This window comes from Leguminivora glycinivorella, chromosome Z (assembly GCF_023078275.1).
Source record: "Leguminivora glycinivorella isolate SPB_JAAS2020 chromosome Z, LegGlyc_1.1, whole genome shotgun sequence".
NCBI lineage: Eukaryota > Metazoa > Arthropoda > Insecta > Lepidoptera > Tortricidae > Leguminivora > Leguminivora glycinivorella.
The window spans coordinates 17,761,626-17,777,192 of NC_062998.1; the positions used below are offsets into that span (position 1 = coordinate 17,761,626).

General features: G+C 38.6%; 2 protein-coding genes across 9 annotated transcripts in view; one reads left to right on the forward strand and one right to left on the reverse strand.

The window, feature by feature from the left end:
- Positions 1-15,567, forward strand: part of LOC125241913 (extended synaptotagmin-2-A) — a 46,784-nt gene that overhangs the window by 10,733 nt on the left and 20,484 nt on the right. For all 4 annotated transcript variants that reach the window (XM_048150618.1, XM_048150621.1, XM_048150620.1 and 1 more), the window contains exons 9-11: positions 12,696-12,816; positions 13,553-13,616; positions 13,839-13,945. In XM_048150618.1, the coding sequence (XP_048006575.1) occupies positions 12,696-12,816; positions 13,553-13,616; positions 13,839-13,945 (292 nt within the window). The remainder of the gene's footprint in view (positions 1-12,695; positions 12,817-13,552; positions 13,617-13,838; positions 13,946-15,567) is intronic.
- LOC125241916 lies at positions 5,108-10,837 on the reverse strand. 5 transcript variants are annotated; one of them, XM_048150628.1, is made up of 4 exons: positions 10,645-10,837; positions 8,633-8,806; positions 5,748-5,849; positions 5,108-5,622 (listed from the first exon to the last, which is right to left on the reverse strand). In XM_048150628.1, exons 2-4 carry the CDS (start codon positions 8,672-8,674, stop codon positions 5,419-5,421), a joined length of 348 nt encoding a protein of 115 aa, XP_048006585.1. In that variant the 5' UTR covers positions 8,675-8,806; positions 10,645-10,837; the 3' UTR covers positions 5,108-5,418. The 5 variants fall into 5 exon arrangements, 4 of the variants coding, with proteins under 4 accessions (XP_048006585.1, XP_048006582.1, XP_048006584.1 ...); XM_048150625.1 differs by having other exon boundaries at positions 5,748-5,897; XM_048150627.1 differs by lacking the exon at positions 10,645-10,837 and adding an exon at positions 10,258-10,273 and having other exon boundaries at positions 5,748-5,897.

A 15,567-nucleotide genomic window follows, 5' to 3' on the forward strand; every position in this document is an offset into this window, starting at 1 on the left:
AAAATTTGTATGAAATTACTTTGCACTCTTGTGGATTAAATGAAATTTTGCTATCTGTTTTCGAATAGCAAAGAAAGCCTTTACCAGTTGGGGTGGTGAAATAGTTATTTATTATACAAGAGTGCAAAGTTGTATTTTAACGCCGAGTGTGGAATTAAAATACATTTTACACGAGAAGTAAAATACATTGCACTCGTGTGTAACACGTTATTTGTTATACAAGGGGGCAAAGTTGTATTTTAACGCCGAGTGTGGAATTGAAAAACGAGCAAGTGAAAGGATTCTATAGTTGAATAGAATCCTGAACTTGTGAGTTTTTTAAAACACGAGAAGTAAAATACATTTGCACCCGAGTGTAACACAAAACTTTTCCCCTCACTATAGCGAGGAAACTACAACGCAAAAAATGCGTTTATCACTGCTTCCAGTAGTTCCACAGGTGGTAAATCATCTTTATTACTAGATTCACCTACTTTTATCAATTTCAAAGCAGTTAATTTGACTTTATTCAATGCAAAATTACTTTACCCACTAATGGATAAAATGCGTTTTTACCCGCTGGTATTAAAGGACAAAACACGTGTTTCCAAGGTAGTCAGGGGAAAAACTTTTTCCACTATAGCGAGGAAAGTACAACGCAAAAAACGCGTTTATCACTGCTTCCAATAGTGCCACAGGTGGTAAAACATCTTCATAACTAGATTAACCCACTTTTATCAATTTTAAAGCAGAAAATTTGCCTCTATTCAAGGTCAAATTACTTTATCCACTAGTGGATAAAATGCGTTTTTACCCGCTGATATTAAAGGACAAAACACGTGTTTCCGAGCTAGTGAGGGGAAAATAACTTATTTTCATGTATGCAGAGAAATGTCATACGTGCCTAAAAATAGGCTCGGAAGTACCCATTTAGAGCGTGGCAATAGAAGAGGACTTGTAATGGAATTTCGTACAACTTTCCCGGCCTAGGCCTTGTCACTCCAATATGGAGCCGGTTTTTACGATCAGCTGATCGAGTAGGTATTCTCTACAGCCCGCATCGTTTGGCGGATTTACAGAAAAATAGTACCTATATAAACCTCGGTCGGTAAATGGGAAAGCTTCGAATCACATGCTAGTCCACCTCGGCTTCGCCTCAGCCGACAATTACATGGTATCCGAGACATTTCCCACTTAAACGGCCTAGGTATGTAATCTCTACTATCACGCTGTCAGCAACCGATGCCCATATTATGTAGTATTATTATGTAGTATTATTACTTATTCTGTGCCGATATCGTACAGTAATAAAACCGGCCAAGTGCGTTCCGTACCATTATCCGTTTTGATATTCACTTTATTATGTTTTTAGTATTTGTTGTTATAACAACATAAATACATTATCCGTAAAGAATTCAATTGTCTAACTATCACGGTTCATGAGATACAGCCTGGTGACAGACAGACGGACAGCGAAGACTTAGTGATAGGGTCCCGTTTTACCCTTAAGTACGGAACCCTAATTATCACCCGGAGGCCGTGCGCGCCTCAGCACAGGCGCGCGTCATTTGTTTTGAGAGACCGTAAACAAATAAATGGAGCCTATATATTTTTAGATATTATAATATTATTTATATGGATAAAGTTATGTATACAATTGTATATTGCACATAATTAGGTTTTAAAACAATAGTGTGATCTTATTATGAAACTCACCTAATACAGCTCGTTTCATAAAACCGCACTCGTGTTTTAATTAGGCTTGTGTCGTTCACGAACTATGAACTGTTAGGAATAAAATCCCATCAATGACCGAAATGAACTGAATCTTTCCAGGCTCCAAGATTCGGTCTTTGCTCATTTAGTTCAGTATAGGATCGGCGAGCGCGAGCGGTTTGGATCGAGAACGAATGTGTGACTGCGCCGACTGAGAGCGAGAGCTACTTAGCAGAGCAACAAAAAAAACGTCAAATTTTTGATATTAAAGTTCGGTTACTTACAACCTTTGGGCCCGGAATGTTACTCTCTGTGGACTATTAGTATCATTTTGACACTATTCGGTCCCATTCGTTCTGATCTTTCCGACCGCAATGGTCGCTGGTCTGGCTGAACTAAATGAGCAAAAGACCTAAAAGAGCGAACTAGTTCGTGGGAGCGATTGAAAGAGATCGGAGCGCTCCGATCAACGAACGAAACGGCACAAGCCTAGTTTTAATGCCCTTTATTATGTTAGTCACATACCTAATAACTAATAATTATTTGTGAGTGTGCACAGCAAAACGTCCCTCTTTGTCGATTGCTATAAAGCCGCTTGGTCAGTTTATTCATATTAAAATACAAGTAAATCTCGCCTTAATGGTAAACGGCAAAGTGGGACGTTTTACTAAAATACACTCACATTTGTATATTCATGCCAAATAACAGCTTTCTAGTGCAAACGGTCTCTGAAATTACCCTCGGACAGACAAACAGATGGAGACAGACAGACATGGCGAAACTATAAAGGTTCCGTTTTTGCCATCTTGGCTTACGGAACCCTAGCAATAGTTGTAGCAGAGATTCTACACAACCGCAAATTATAAATGGAACCACAGAATACATATAATTCTTAGCGGGCAGACACCCATTTTTTTACTTTTGGAGCAATTATTTCCGAAAATATTAACAATATCAAAAAATGATTTCGGTAAACCCCTTTTCCTTTTTAAATACCTATCCAACAATATATCAAGCCTCCCAAGCACGCGAGGCCGTAGGCCGAGCTCCGGACGGACAACTACAAGTGCTCCCACGCAGAACAATAATAAAAGTGTCTGAAAAGCGAAGCGGCGGGCCGGAGGCCCAACGCTGAGCTTCGAAACCCAGCGAGGGCCGGAAGCCGAGCTCCGCATAGGGCCGAAGGCCTGGAGCGTCTCTGAGAGGCTCCCAAGCACGTGAGGCCGCAGGCTTATTTGTCATATTTACAATAAAACTTTTTAGCTAGGATTTTAAACTGTAAAAAATACTATTTTTAAAATAAAAAGACATGTGATACGTGTTAAAAAGGTGAATCTTATTTTTTTTTCTATACTACGTCGGTGGCAAACAAGCATACGGTCCGCCTGATAAAAAGCGGTCACCGTAACCTATGGACGCCTGCAACTCAAAGAGTGTCGCACCCCATTAGAAACTTGTACACTCCCCTTTGCTGTGTGTGCACAGCAAAAGGAGTGTACAAGTTCAAAGGAGGGTTTGGGTTGCCGACGACTCAAAGGACAATAGACGGAACAAATTAGTTCCGTAAGTCCTCCCGTCGTCAGCACCAAGCACCCTCGTTGAGCTCTGGCAACCTTACTCACCGGGGCAGGAACACAACACTATGAGTAGGGTCTAGTGCTATATGGCTGCGGTCTTCTGTAAGGCGGAGGTACTTCCCCAGTTGGGCTCTGCTCTAGATTCGAGCGAGACAATATCCGCTGTGCTGTGCCCTACCACACATGGCGGAATATCATTCGCTATGCCCTACCTCCTCCTATTTGGACTTAACGTAACCTAACCAGAAGGGACAACTATTGTTGATCAGATATCAGATCTGATCGAGCATCATCTGTATGCAGAGTCAGTCATACATCAGATCAACAAAAACTGTTCATATTAACTGTTGCCAACGGATCAACCATTACCTGATGTCACAACCCATCTGATCAACATTTGTTGACAGGATTAATATTTCTCGGCGAGGTCATTGAGCCTTTATAGGTTGAATGAGTGATCATTACGAAAAAATAAACTAAATTATTGTCATCGTAATTTGAGTTTTGGCATAAAAAGAGCGATTATTTAATAAAGTAGGTACCTACCACACTAGGATATTTGCTAAATAAAAAAAATTACTTAGTTACATGTATGAAGTGCCCCCTCTCCCCTAATTTTTTTTCATTATTTATCTACAAATCCTAGTAGCGGCACTCAAAACACACCTTCGTGTAAAAATTGATCAACGTAGGCTTTATGGTTACTGAGTAAAGCAGCTGTGAAATACGGACAGACGGACGGACATGACAAAACTATAAGGTTTCCGTTCTTGCCCATTCTCACTACGAAACCCTAAAATCATTGAATTGTTCAACGAGCCCACCCAGGAAACTGAGCAACCGCCGCCCTGCGTCGCGCCCGCCCGGGCAACAGGGCGACCGACTATGCGCATTCTCATTCCAAGCTAGCCCAGCAAAAGGCCGATCTCTTCGCCGAGCAACGAGCCTGCTATAACGATGGATAGCCCAACAATGAGCAACGAAATCGGCGGCGGAATGACGAACGATGACTCAATAAGGGCGAGTTGTATATACCAACACACTTTAACACACTGATCAATGTCAAATATGGCGCGGCAGCTGTCATCCCGTATAGAACTGTCAAAACTTTTCATTCGTGTATGAGAAGTTTTTACAGTTTGGTGCTACTCACCCTAAGGGTACGTTGCATCAAACCGTCTGTAATTGTAATTATTCATCGTATAGATGGTTTTGACTGTTCTCTTAGGAGTGAGAGCTACCCCGCCATATTTAACATTAATCAGTGACTGGCCCTACGTCTACAGTTAAGATACCTAGACATGAAGACCACTGGGGCCCATTTCTCAAAACAGAAAGTTACACGTTACAAGCTTACAAGCGGAAGTCGGATCTCTTTCCAACTTGTCATGTTAGACATTGACAACCGTTTGTAAATTGTAACTTGTAGCTTCGAGAAATGGGCCCTTGGTTAATAAAACAAATTTTGTTACTCATTGTTTACTAATTTATTAGAATTTCAATTCAACCGAGACAATTTTATTGATTACAAACGTAAGTATAACCCAATATTTATTCAGAGATGTATTTATTTATTACTAGTAGGGAATGGATGAGAATTGTGTCGCTTAACTTCAAACTTTGGTAAATCCATTTTGCTATAATAAGGTTGATTCTTTTTCAGATTAGGTACCCATATAAATATTTTTATACATAATCAACCTTAAAGCAGAATGGATTTACCCGAGTTTGAAGTTAGCGACACAATTTTAAAAGTGCTTTTTATTATTTCACTAAGTAGATGAATAAGACACCCTTTTCACAGAAAAATGTAAAAATAGTGTTTGTAACCGCCATATCGTTACCATTGTAGATGTTGAAGTGTTTTGCTTTAGTCCACTGCTAACGCATTCCGAGTGACATGCAAGAAAAAAACTTTGTCGTAATCTGAGGTCTTAATTATACCAACATTGACAGCCGAGTAGGGCGGTGGATAGTGGTAGTTACATGGACTTAAGCATAACACGTTTAAACACATAAGACAGCAATGGCAGCGGCAGGCGGGAACGGCAGACGGTGTCACTCAACAGTATGCATTTGCAAGGTACCCTCGACTGCAAGTGTCATGCAGCAGTTCGAGGAGTTGTTCTCATACAAATGCATATTGCTAAGTAATAGTAAATTGCATTGAGTCATCACTAAATCGACTGGCTGAATCCGGGGCAAAATCTGAGCCATCACTGGGAGAAAAATCTTGTGTATCAGTTTCGGAATCGAGGTTTTGGGTTAAAGTTAAGTTGCGACATGCCCTTCTTCGCTTTTTTCTTGGTTTCTTCTCTTTGTTTAATAATTCCGGATAATCCTCTGTCCCCTGAAAATCAAAATCACCATTTATTACTATGTAGGTATTAGTACACTTTTAAATTACTAGACTTTTTATTGCTATGCCATGTTATGTCTAGGATAGGTAATACCTAATAATAAAATATTTTTTACCTGGTCAAGGCGCACAGGGTCGATTGAATTTAAATCTGATATGGAGACTACTTCATTGTCAGAAACTTCGCCTAAATTTAGAAATATTGATAATCCTGAAATCTTTATATTAGAGATTATATTTACGTTGCTCTCATTTTGCGAACTTGTCTGTAAAAGAAACTACATTAAAATTGTTGTTCTCCCGCTGGATTTTAAGCAGGGATGTAACGGAAGTGCTTTTAACGGAAGCGGAAGCGGAAGCAGAAGTTTTGAATTTAGTTTAACGGAAGGAGAAGCGGAACCGGAACCAGAAGCGGAACTTATAGATCTTAAAAATGAAAAGAAAAATACCACATAGGTTTTACATAAACCAAAAATAACTAAATTACCTAGAACTTTTAGGTGTTTATGAACTAAGAATTGGCTTGGAATATTACTTATACAATCCAAAAATTAAAATCACCTTAGTTGTTTACTCACTAAAAATCACATAAGAATAATCAACCTTTTTTTTGCCGTAAAAGGTTTTAGAAACGGAAAGAAAAGTTACCCGTTAGGTATAATAAAATCCAAAACTAATCAGTTAAAGTTATATGTGTGATTGTTAGCACACAATTAAATTTTTAAATTAAATGAAGTGATTCTAAAAGAAGTAGGCAAATTGTATTTAATAAACAAAAGCTTGGCAGCTTCATCCTCCTGCAGTCTGCTTCTAAGGGGATCGTAGATATAAGCCCTGCACCACTGAATAGTTGTTCACTAGCTACAGAACTAGGTGGACAGGACAAAATATTGGCGCGAAAATCGAATGAAGCGATTGATATTTAGTATGGCAACACGTGGCAGCGGAGAGATGAGCGAATGACAGGCATAAACCTTGGTGGTCTTTGATGTACGCCGCTCATGTCCCATCGTCGCGCTAGGTTTAAACATCCGCTATAACTTCCGTTTGAAAAATAACAGAACCGGAACCGAAGCGGATGTGTAAAACAAAACGGAAGTTCCGCAGAAACGGAAGCAGAAGCAGAGCTCCGTTACATCCCTGGAAAATTATGAACCGACAGAGAGAGCGTCCGGTATATGAACGAGTAAAGAACAATTGGGTTAGACGACCGGTTAGCTTAGTGGGTAGTGACGCTGTCTATGAAGCTGAAGCTCCTCAGTTCGAATCCGAATCGAACCGAAATCGAACATTATGTTAATATTTACGTGGCGTGCCTAGGGTTGCCTAAAAAGGCTAGCCTAAAGATATAGCTTCGTATTTCTGAGCCACAATAATAATAAAAATAAAACCGGCCAAGTGCGAGTCGGACTCGCGCACGAAGAGTTGCGTGCCATTATCTACAAAAACGGCAATAAAATTATGTTTATTGTATGGAAGACCCTTTAATTATAAATTTTCTTATGTTTTCAGTACAGCGAAAAAACAAATGGTTTTTTTATGGAACCCCCTTAAATATTGATTTTATTATCTGTTTAGTACTTGTTGTTTTAGCAGCAACAAAAGTACATCATCTGTCTGTGAACATTTCAACTGACTAATTATCATGGATCATGAGATACAACAGCCTAGTGACAGACGGACGGACTGCGTAGTGTTAGTAATAGATTCCCGTTTTACCCTTTGGTAGGTATAGAACCCTAAAAATCGTTTTGTTATTCATTATAATTACTTAATTTTTTCTCTTCATAATGTGTAATGTGCACCAACCGGTGTTAGTGTGGACTGGCTAGTTTAACAAAGTACACAGTAGGTATGCTACAAGTACAATATGTATGTACCTACAATACAAGCCTAGCACTAACAATATAATTTATTGTATGAGAATAACCTACAGTCGCCATCAGATATATCAGAGCTGTGAAGGCGCTCACAAATATCTGAACACGCCTCTATTACCAAGGCGTTAGGGACCATTCACACTCATGAAACGCAAGTCTTGCGGCGGTGCGGCGCACGCCAGGCCGCCGCCACGCCGCCTGGGGCGCGTCTTACGTCCTTCCTATACAAAATGTACTGAGGAGACGTTTTTTGAATTACATTCGGGCGGCGTGGCGGAGACGTCCGTTCCGCGTCGCAAGACATGCGTCTCATGAGCGTGGACGCTGCCTTAGAGTCTTGTGAGGGCCTTTGCATCTCTGGTTGCGTAGCCGAATGGCACAAACGCCTACGAAACGCTCACGAAACGAAACGCTAGTAGATATCTATCCCTATCGCTCTTGCATATTGGCGAGACAGAGCCGGACTACGTTTCGTTTTCGTTTGGCGTCGGAGAAATGCCATTTGGCTACGGGGCCTGATATATATGATGAAGACTGTAAGTACAACGAATGTGTTTTGTGCATCGATCTTTGAGACTGTATTCTGTGTGACTTAATTATATAAGAAATATCCAGGAAGTCAAGTCAGGCGTTGGTTTTGGTAAAAATACCAACTTTGACGTACCCTTTCCCCGTTAATAAAAACGTCATTCTTCAATTGTAACATTTATTTAACTTATTTATCTAATCACTCAATAATGACAATAATATAAGCTCAACAAGTAACTGAAAACATAAAAACGAAGTCAATCACAGAAGCAGCGCAGCACCGCCGCCGCTCACGCGCCAACATTACGCATTTCACAGACCCTGATGCCTAACTGCATAGGCCTGCCAGGCTTTACAGTGCCTGTGATCTATTCTCCCGAACCAAGTAGCGCGCATTTAAGTCGGGTTTAAAATTGTTAGTCCAAGCCAAGTAGGCAAATGGCACCATACAAAACTTTTGGCGCCATCGCCAGTTGTCTAATAAGTAACGCGTGCATTTTTGTTGACTTTAAAATTGTTAGTCTTCAAACTAACTGTACATAGCATTGTGCCTACTTTTAAGAGGTTACTTAGCATAAATAGGTAGTACCCACCTGCATATCGACATCAGTTTCAGATTCAGAATCCCGAATCATTGCGTAATCACGTAGTATATCTATATTAGGTACTTATTTTAATTTCCTTCGCAATTGGCACTATCGAAGATGTTTCAGATAGTGAATCAGGGTCTAATATTGGTGACATAATCCTGGTATTTGAACAGGCACCTAGAAAAAGTGAATGGTTTTAGTCTGTTTAATAAGTCGGAAATTGCGAATAGGCAGTGTACATGGTACCTACATATTTTTGATCAAAGATAAATGTTTACATTTTTTCATCTTATTCCATTACATAAAGGTGCAAAAATTTAAGCCTATCTTTAACCTCGAATCGATTGTGAAGAGGATTATAAAGCAACAGCGATTATAACCACAAAATTAAAAATTTGAAAAAACCCCCGACCGCGACATAGTGGACCGATTTTCATGAAACATGGCTAAGAATACTCCCGACTAACTCAGCTTTCAAATAAAAAAAAAACGAAATCTAAATCGGTTCATCCGTTCAGGAGCTACGATGCCACAGACAGACAGACAGACAGACAGACAGTCAGACACGTCACACTTATAACAAACCGTTGTTTTTGCGTCGGGGGTTAAAAATTAGACATTTCATACAACAAGTAAGCTTTTTAACAGAAATTTCATTTTTGACACAAGCTTTTTGGCTGACTGTACTTTCCTTCCCATGGTCAACTTATAATAATTGAGGCAATTCTAAAAAACCCAAACACGACGGTGTTTGGTTGTTTCATCACAGAGTTCCTATCAGCTCCATCATCAGATCACATCAGGTCACCTTTCAGCTCCATCATCAGATCAGCTCTTTGTCATAATAATATTGCATTGTCATCCAAGTTATACATGCATACAAAATTTCAAAGTTCAGTCAAATTTCGAAGTGTATCAAATTTAAATTGCAAGATTTGATTACTTACAGACAGACATATAACGAACAGGAGAAAATAAAAAAAAGCTTGTATAAGTAAATAGGTATACAATACAATATTAATGCGTATTTGTTTACTTAATAGTTACTTATTTGGCTCGTTTGATGTGCGTCGAACACCGACACACGCTCGGTAACGCATGTTTGTTATTACTTATTAGTTGTATTCGTAAATTACGAAAATAAACTTTTTAACAAAAAATAAAACCGCCTTCAAAAATAAGCGCGTTACAAAACACGGAGAAACTAAAAAGCAAAAAATAATAAACTTTGAATTCAGATTTCTTATCGGATTGCAATAATCTAAACATCCAAATTATAAACAAATCAATTATTTTTGTAGTCGGTACCAGACCTGTTCATCGCCTTGCTATTTCCTGTTTGCACCACCCAACCATACGCAGGCTGGCACCGACTCCAAAAATAATTGATTTGTTTATAATTTGGATGTTTAGATTATTGCAATCCGATAAGAAATCGGAATTCAAAGGTTTATTATTTTTTGCTTTTTAGTTTCTCCGTGTTTTGTAACGCGCTTATTTTTGAAGGCGGTTTTATTTTTTGTTAAAAAGTTTATTTATTTGTTGATTTTTAGTGGTTCCTATTGATATTCTATGTATCAGTCCGAATATATGTACAGTAGTGAAAGAATTATCCTTTAACTCCTAACCATTGAGGAGTTGACCTTCCATCATCAGCTCAGCCACATAAAGTTATCACCATCAGGCGTAGATACTGGTGTACCTTTGAAAAATACACTAAAAACATTACATGTGCCTATAACATTTGAAGAGTTCCCTCGATTTCTCCAAGATCCCATCATCAGACCTCGACTTGGTGCCAATGGGACCATCTCGGGGTTATACCTGATCGAATGAAAAATAAATTTTGAAAATCGGTCCATGATTCTCGGAGATATCGAATAACATACATACAAAAAAAAAAAAAAAACATTCAGTCGAATTGAGAACCTCCTCCTTTTTTGAAGTCGGTTAAAAATAAAGCTAACATTCAATAAAATATGTATAGTACTTTAATTCAAATTAAAGTTACTTACTTGTTGTGTCTTCCATTTTTCTAACCAACCCAAATCCAACTGCAAAACATATCCACTGCACGAAAATAGACTAATGACAGACCAAGTCAGAAAGCGCAGTAAACTTGCGTACGTAGCCCCATCGCACTTCAATATACTTCCGTTTCATTTTTGCGACGTTGCCGTTGCGCCGCGCCGTTTTAAAAATACTAGATTCCGCAGTAAATGTTGATCAAGAAATGTTTACATTGATCAACAAAGTATTATTATGTGTAAAAAAAAGGCGGTTACAAGATCAACAACCGCCGTGCCAGCGCGTGACGAGTTAGAGGCTTTGTGGCACACTTAGGCACAGCGTCGCATATATATATATATATATATATATATATATATATATATATATATATATATTGACAGACGAAGATACAAGTTTTTTTAAAAGTAGTGACGATATATCGTTGTCTGAGTACCCACAACACAAGCCTTCTTGAGCTTACCGTGGGCCTCAGTCAATCTGTGTAAGAATGTCCTATAGTATTTATTTATTTATCACTTACATTACACACTTGTTCTACAGCCGGTATTGCAGTATTTTTGTATAAATCCGCTCTTTAGGTTACTTTCATAGTTGGAGTGATGGTAAATAATCAGACAATTCAGTGATCGGAACTATTGGAGTAAAACTTTAACAAAACTTGCTAAGTGGACATTTTAGAGTACTTACAGCCATGAAAATATTAATATCCTTGTAAGTAATGTATAACGTCTGTCAATGGAAAGAAAATTGTAAGTAATGTATTTGAAATCTTGGATTCAGGTATAGAATCAAATTTAACACTGATCTGAAAATAATAATCTTGGTTTTATTTTAAGTTTATGTTAGCTCTAAGGTTTTGTTAAAGTTTTACTCCCATAGTTCCGATCACTAAATAATATTTGTGTTTCATATTCTACTAAACTTTAATGGTTTTAGTCTAAATGGGTTACAATACAATGCTTCCATGCAATTAGTAAAACGATTCCGTCACTAATGGACAACTCTATTAGGGTCAAGAGTACGTATCGATAAACATGTAGTAAGTGTGCAGGCACTTGTTAAGTATTGTGACCGAGATCAGCGGGTCAATGAATCCATGCCCTTATTATACTTCTTACATTTAAACATTGAATATTTCTTAATTTATAAGATTTCTTAATTGATAGTCAAACGTTTTATCAAATCATGACGATTAATTTACACGCCCAAAGTCCTTATCAAAAGAGTTGTCACTCGCAACAAAATTTCAATAATATGTATTCCCATAATCAGTACCTTTTACTACGGAAGGAAAAGTTAAATAATATTTAATGTAGGTACCTACAACGTCCATGTTACGCACTGCAAGCCTATACTTCATAAACTAGTAAGAAATTTACTGTGGGTTTTGAAATGGAACAAATGCTTTCTAGCGTTTAAACTCCAATTGTGCCACATACCAATATTATTTATGTCCGGTCGGTAACATAATACCTACCTTGATGAAATCCTGAAAGAAACACAAGACCTTTATAAATTGTTTTTTCTACTCCCGTACTGTTATTCGTCATTTACAGTGTCGTGCATAGATCTTTAAAACCCTACATAAAAGATGCCAGCCGCCGGCCGGCTCCCCGCGCACCCACGCATACGTTATACTAGCCTTTAACGCATTGTTAGGAAGCCTTTAATGGATAGCGTGGGTGCGGCCGGGGGCTGGCGGCGGCGCAGGGGAGTGAGCGACAAGTTGAGTGAAGGAGCAGAAGAGAGGCCGACGCGTCAAAATACAGGATAATGTAAATTTTATTCTAGAAAACTATTAAAAAGTATTGCATGCAGCAGTGTTTAACTGAATCAAAAAATACTCGTGGCGTCTTTATCAATAATTTTCGGCTTCGCCTCAAATTGTTGCCAACGCCACTAGCCTTTTTGGATCCCCTTTAAACGTCGGTTGCATAAAATACTACTATTGCTTCATACACAAAAAACTATCCTGTAGCTCAGGCAAACAAACGGTGATGGTCTGATGGTTAATGTTAGAAACCGTGTGTTTCAGTGACATACTGAGGCGCTGCATCGTGGAGCAGATCGCCAACATGATGGTGCTGCCCAACAAGCTGCCCATCAAGCTCAGCGACGAGGTCCCCACCGTCGACCTGCGCATGCCGGAGCCGGAGGTGAGCCGCTGGCACCCGCACCACCGCATCGGTTGTCATCGTACGGGCCAATTCCATGCGCGGATCCAGACCATGGGGGTGGACCCCCCAGCCTAAGTTGGCCATACAAATAGACCACGCGACCCCCTCCTGGGGCCCCGGGCCTTTACCACGTGACCCCCCCCTGGGCACGAAGCTGGATCCGCGCTTGGCCAATTCACAAGAGCTGGCACGAATAAAACGAACGGACGAGTGAATATCTGTGTGTGATGATACTGATGATAGATTGACCACGACTAACGAATGTGGTATACAGGTATCACTCACACAATCAACGTTTCGTTTATTCCATTCGTGCTAGTAGCTATCGTGGAATTGCCTACAATATAGGTACTGAATCACACCCAATGTGCTATTAAAAAAGTAAAAAATTAAACTAAGGCGAAATTATTCCGTTCTGTACCTTTTCCACAAAATTCACTTTTCAGGACACGCCCTTGACAATTTCGTGATGTCTTTATTTGTCAGTTTATTATAAAATCAGGGGCCTATTGCATAACAATTTACAACTCATATTACAAGCGGTAGTCCCCCTCCAATTCATTTTATAAGAAAGAGAGTTCCACTTGTAATACAAGTTGTAAATTGTTATGCAATAGGCCCCTAGTTGTGTTCCAGTTTTGGTTTTGTTAGTATTAAAATAACCGCTTTTTTTTTTTAATTATAAATAGGCTTACTCTTGGCGTACAATTTTCAGGGAGTGCTGCGTATACATCTGGTGCAAGCTCAAAATCTAATGAAGAAGGATATATCTATGTTAGGTGAGTACAGGCCTATTTAAGTAGTATTTATTAGTACGTGTATCATTTGTATACGAAGGAGTAATCGTCTAATAAAAGTTAAAAGAAATTAAGACCACTACCAACCATTACCATTTCCAAGATGAACAGGTTTGTAGGTAATCTGCGAGGGCTCAAGCCTGTAGATGTATAATGTATATGTATGTGTAGGGTTTTAGTGAACAGTTACTTGTTTTGATAAAGGCAAGGGTAAGTCGGACCCGTACGCGGTCGTCACGGTGGGCGCGCAGAAGTGGAAGACCAAGCACATCGACAACAACGTCAACCCGCGCTGGGACTACTGGTGCGAGGTGAGCCTCCCAACGCCTCTGCTCTTCTTTCTATTCTTTGTTAGCACTGGTCAAGGGACAGCACTTTTTCTAACTAAATTATACTATGGTATTTTTTATATTAACACTATTTTTATATTTTTTAGTTTTATGTACTTCTATTACTTACGTGCACTCAAGAGTAATAAAATAAAGTCCTTCATATGAATATGTTCATGTAAGGACTCACTTTAATTGCTCTCGAGATAAAATATTTTTGGGATTAGAAATTGTAACTCAGTTGGACTGAGTAATTTGTATAAGTTCGCAGTCCCATTACAAGGTCTTAAATAAAAAGTGACGAGATATCGCGTTGTCAAACGTGTAATCAAACACTACACCAGGCGATATAATAGTCCACTTTCTATTTCACTGAGTTAATAAATATTGCTGGACTGGGAACATGTTAAAAACACTTCACATGCATACATTTAAAAATTGGCTATATATTAAAATGTAGGTGTACAACAGGTTAAGGTAAATATTTAACATTTGATACGGTTAGATCGCTTACGTACTGGATCAGAACCGAAATTATCTAATGTACTTTGTTCACCCTATATACGCGTTTGAATACTTGCTGGCTCTTTTTCATGACAACGACCTGCTTTTGACCTCTAAATATTTGGGACAAAAATCACAAACATCGTAAGTTAAAACCTTATTTTGATCGCCTTCTGCCAGGTTCTTATGACTTTATAGTATCTACGTGTTTTAAATATTATGTATGTCGGTTATCCGATTTTAACATCTTAGATTATGGATAAATACCTAGTGAGAACTTTTAATTGTAGGTATATATTTATATTAGATAATTATATGTTATATTAACCCCGGTCTAGATTTGGCACCCTAAAACCATTGTTTAATGAAGGGCAATCAGTTTTAGAACACTTATCTATCTAAATATGTATAACATTGTATGCAAACTTTCCAATTAGATCACCATAAATAAAGAAAATATAACATAATACAATACTTAATCTGATACAGTACGTAAACGCTCTGACTCCTAAAATTGAACCGCAACTACTTTTTATAGCTCTTTCACGCTACTGCATACAGGTTACCCAAAAGTCATTGATTGTGTAAAATGTGAAGTTTTATAAAAAAAAACTACTAGTACTTAAACCTAATTTCCCAGCTGGACTGGATTGGTCAACATCAAGTTTTGTCTACACATGTTTCCATATACTTACGTGCGAATTTGTACAACGCCATCTAATTCAAATTCTAAGCACGAATTGATCTAAAACGTACCACACCTACAATCAATGATTTTTCGCAGCTACTGAAATTCTCCATGCTGCGAGAACCCTTCACAAAACACATTTGCCAAGCCATCCGTGTTATTGAAATAACAAGTTGACACCAATACTATATTGCAAGGGGCAAGGGCACTGGACTTCTGACACACACACCGATTAGGCACACGATCGTTGTGATCATATCTAATTAAATAAAGAAGTCAATGGTAAGGTACGCGAACACAAACTAGAGATCCGAATCCGAACTAATATACATATATCCTACACTTTACCTCTGTTCTTATGTAGCATGTACGGGATACCCCCATTTGCCAGAATTTCATTTGCCATAATTTT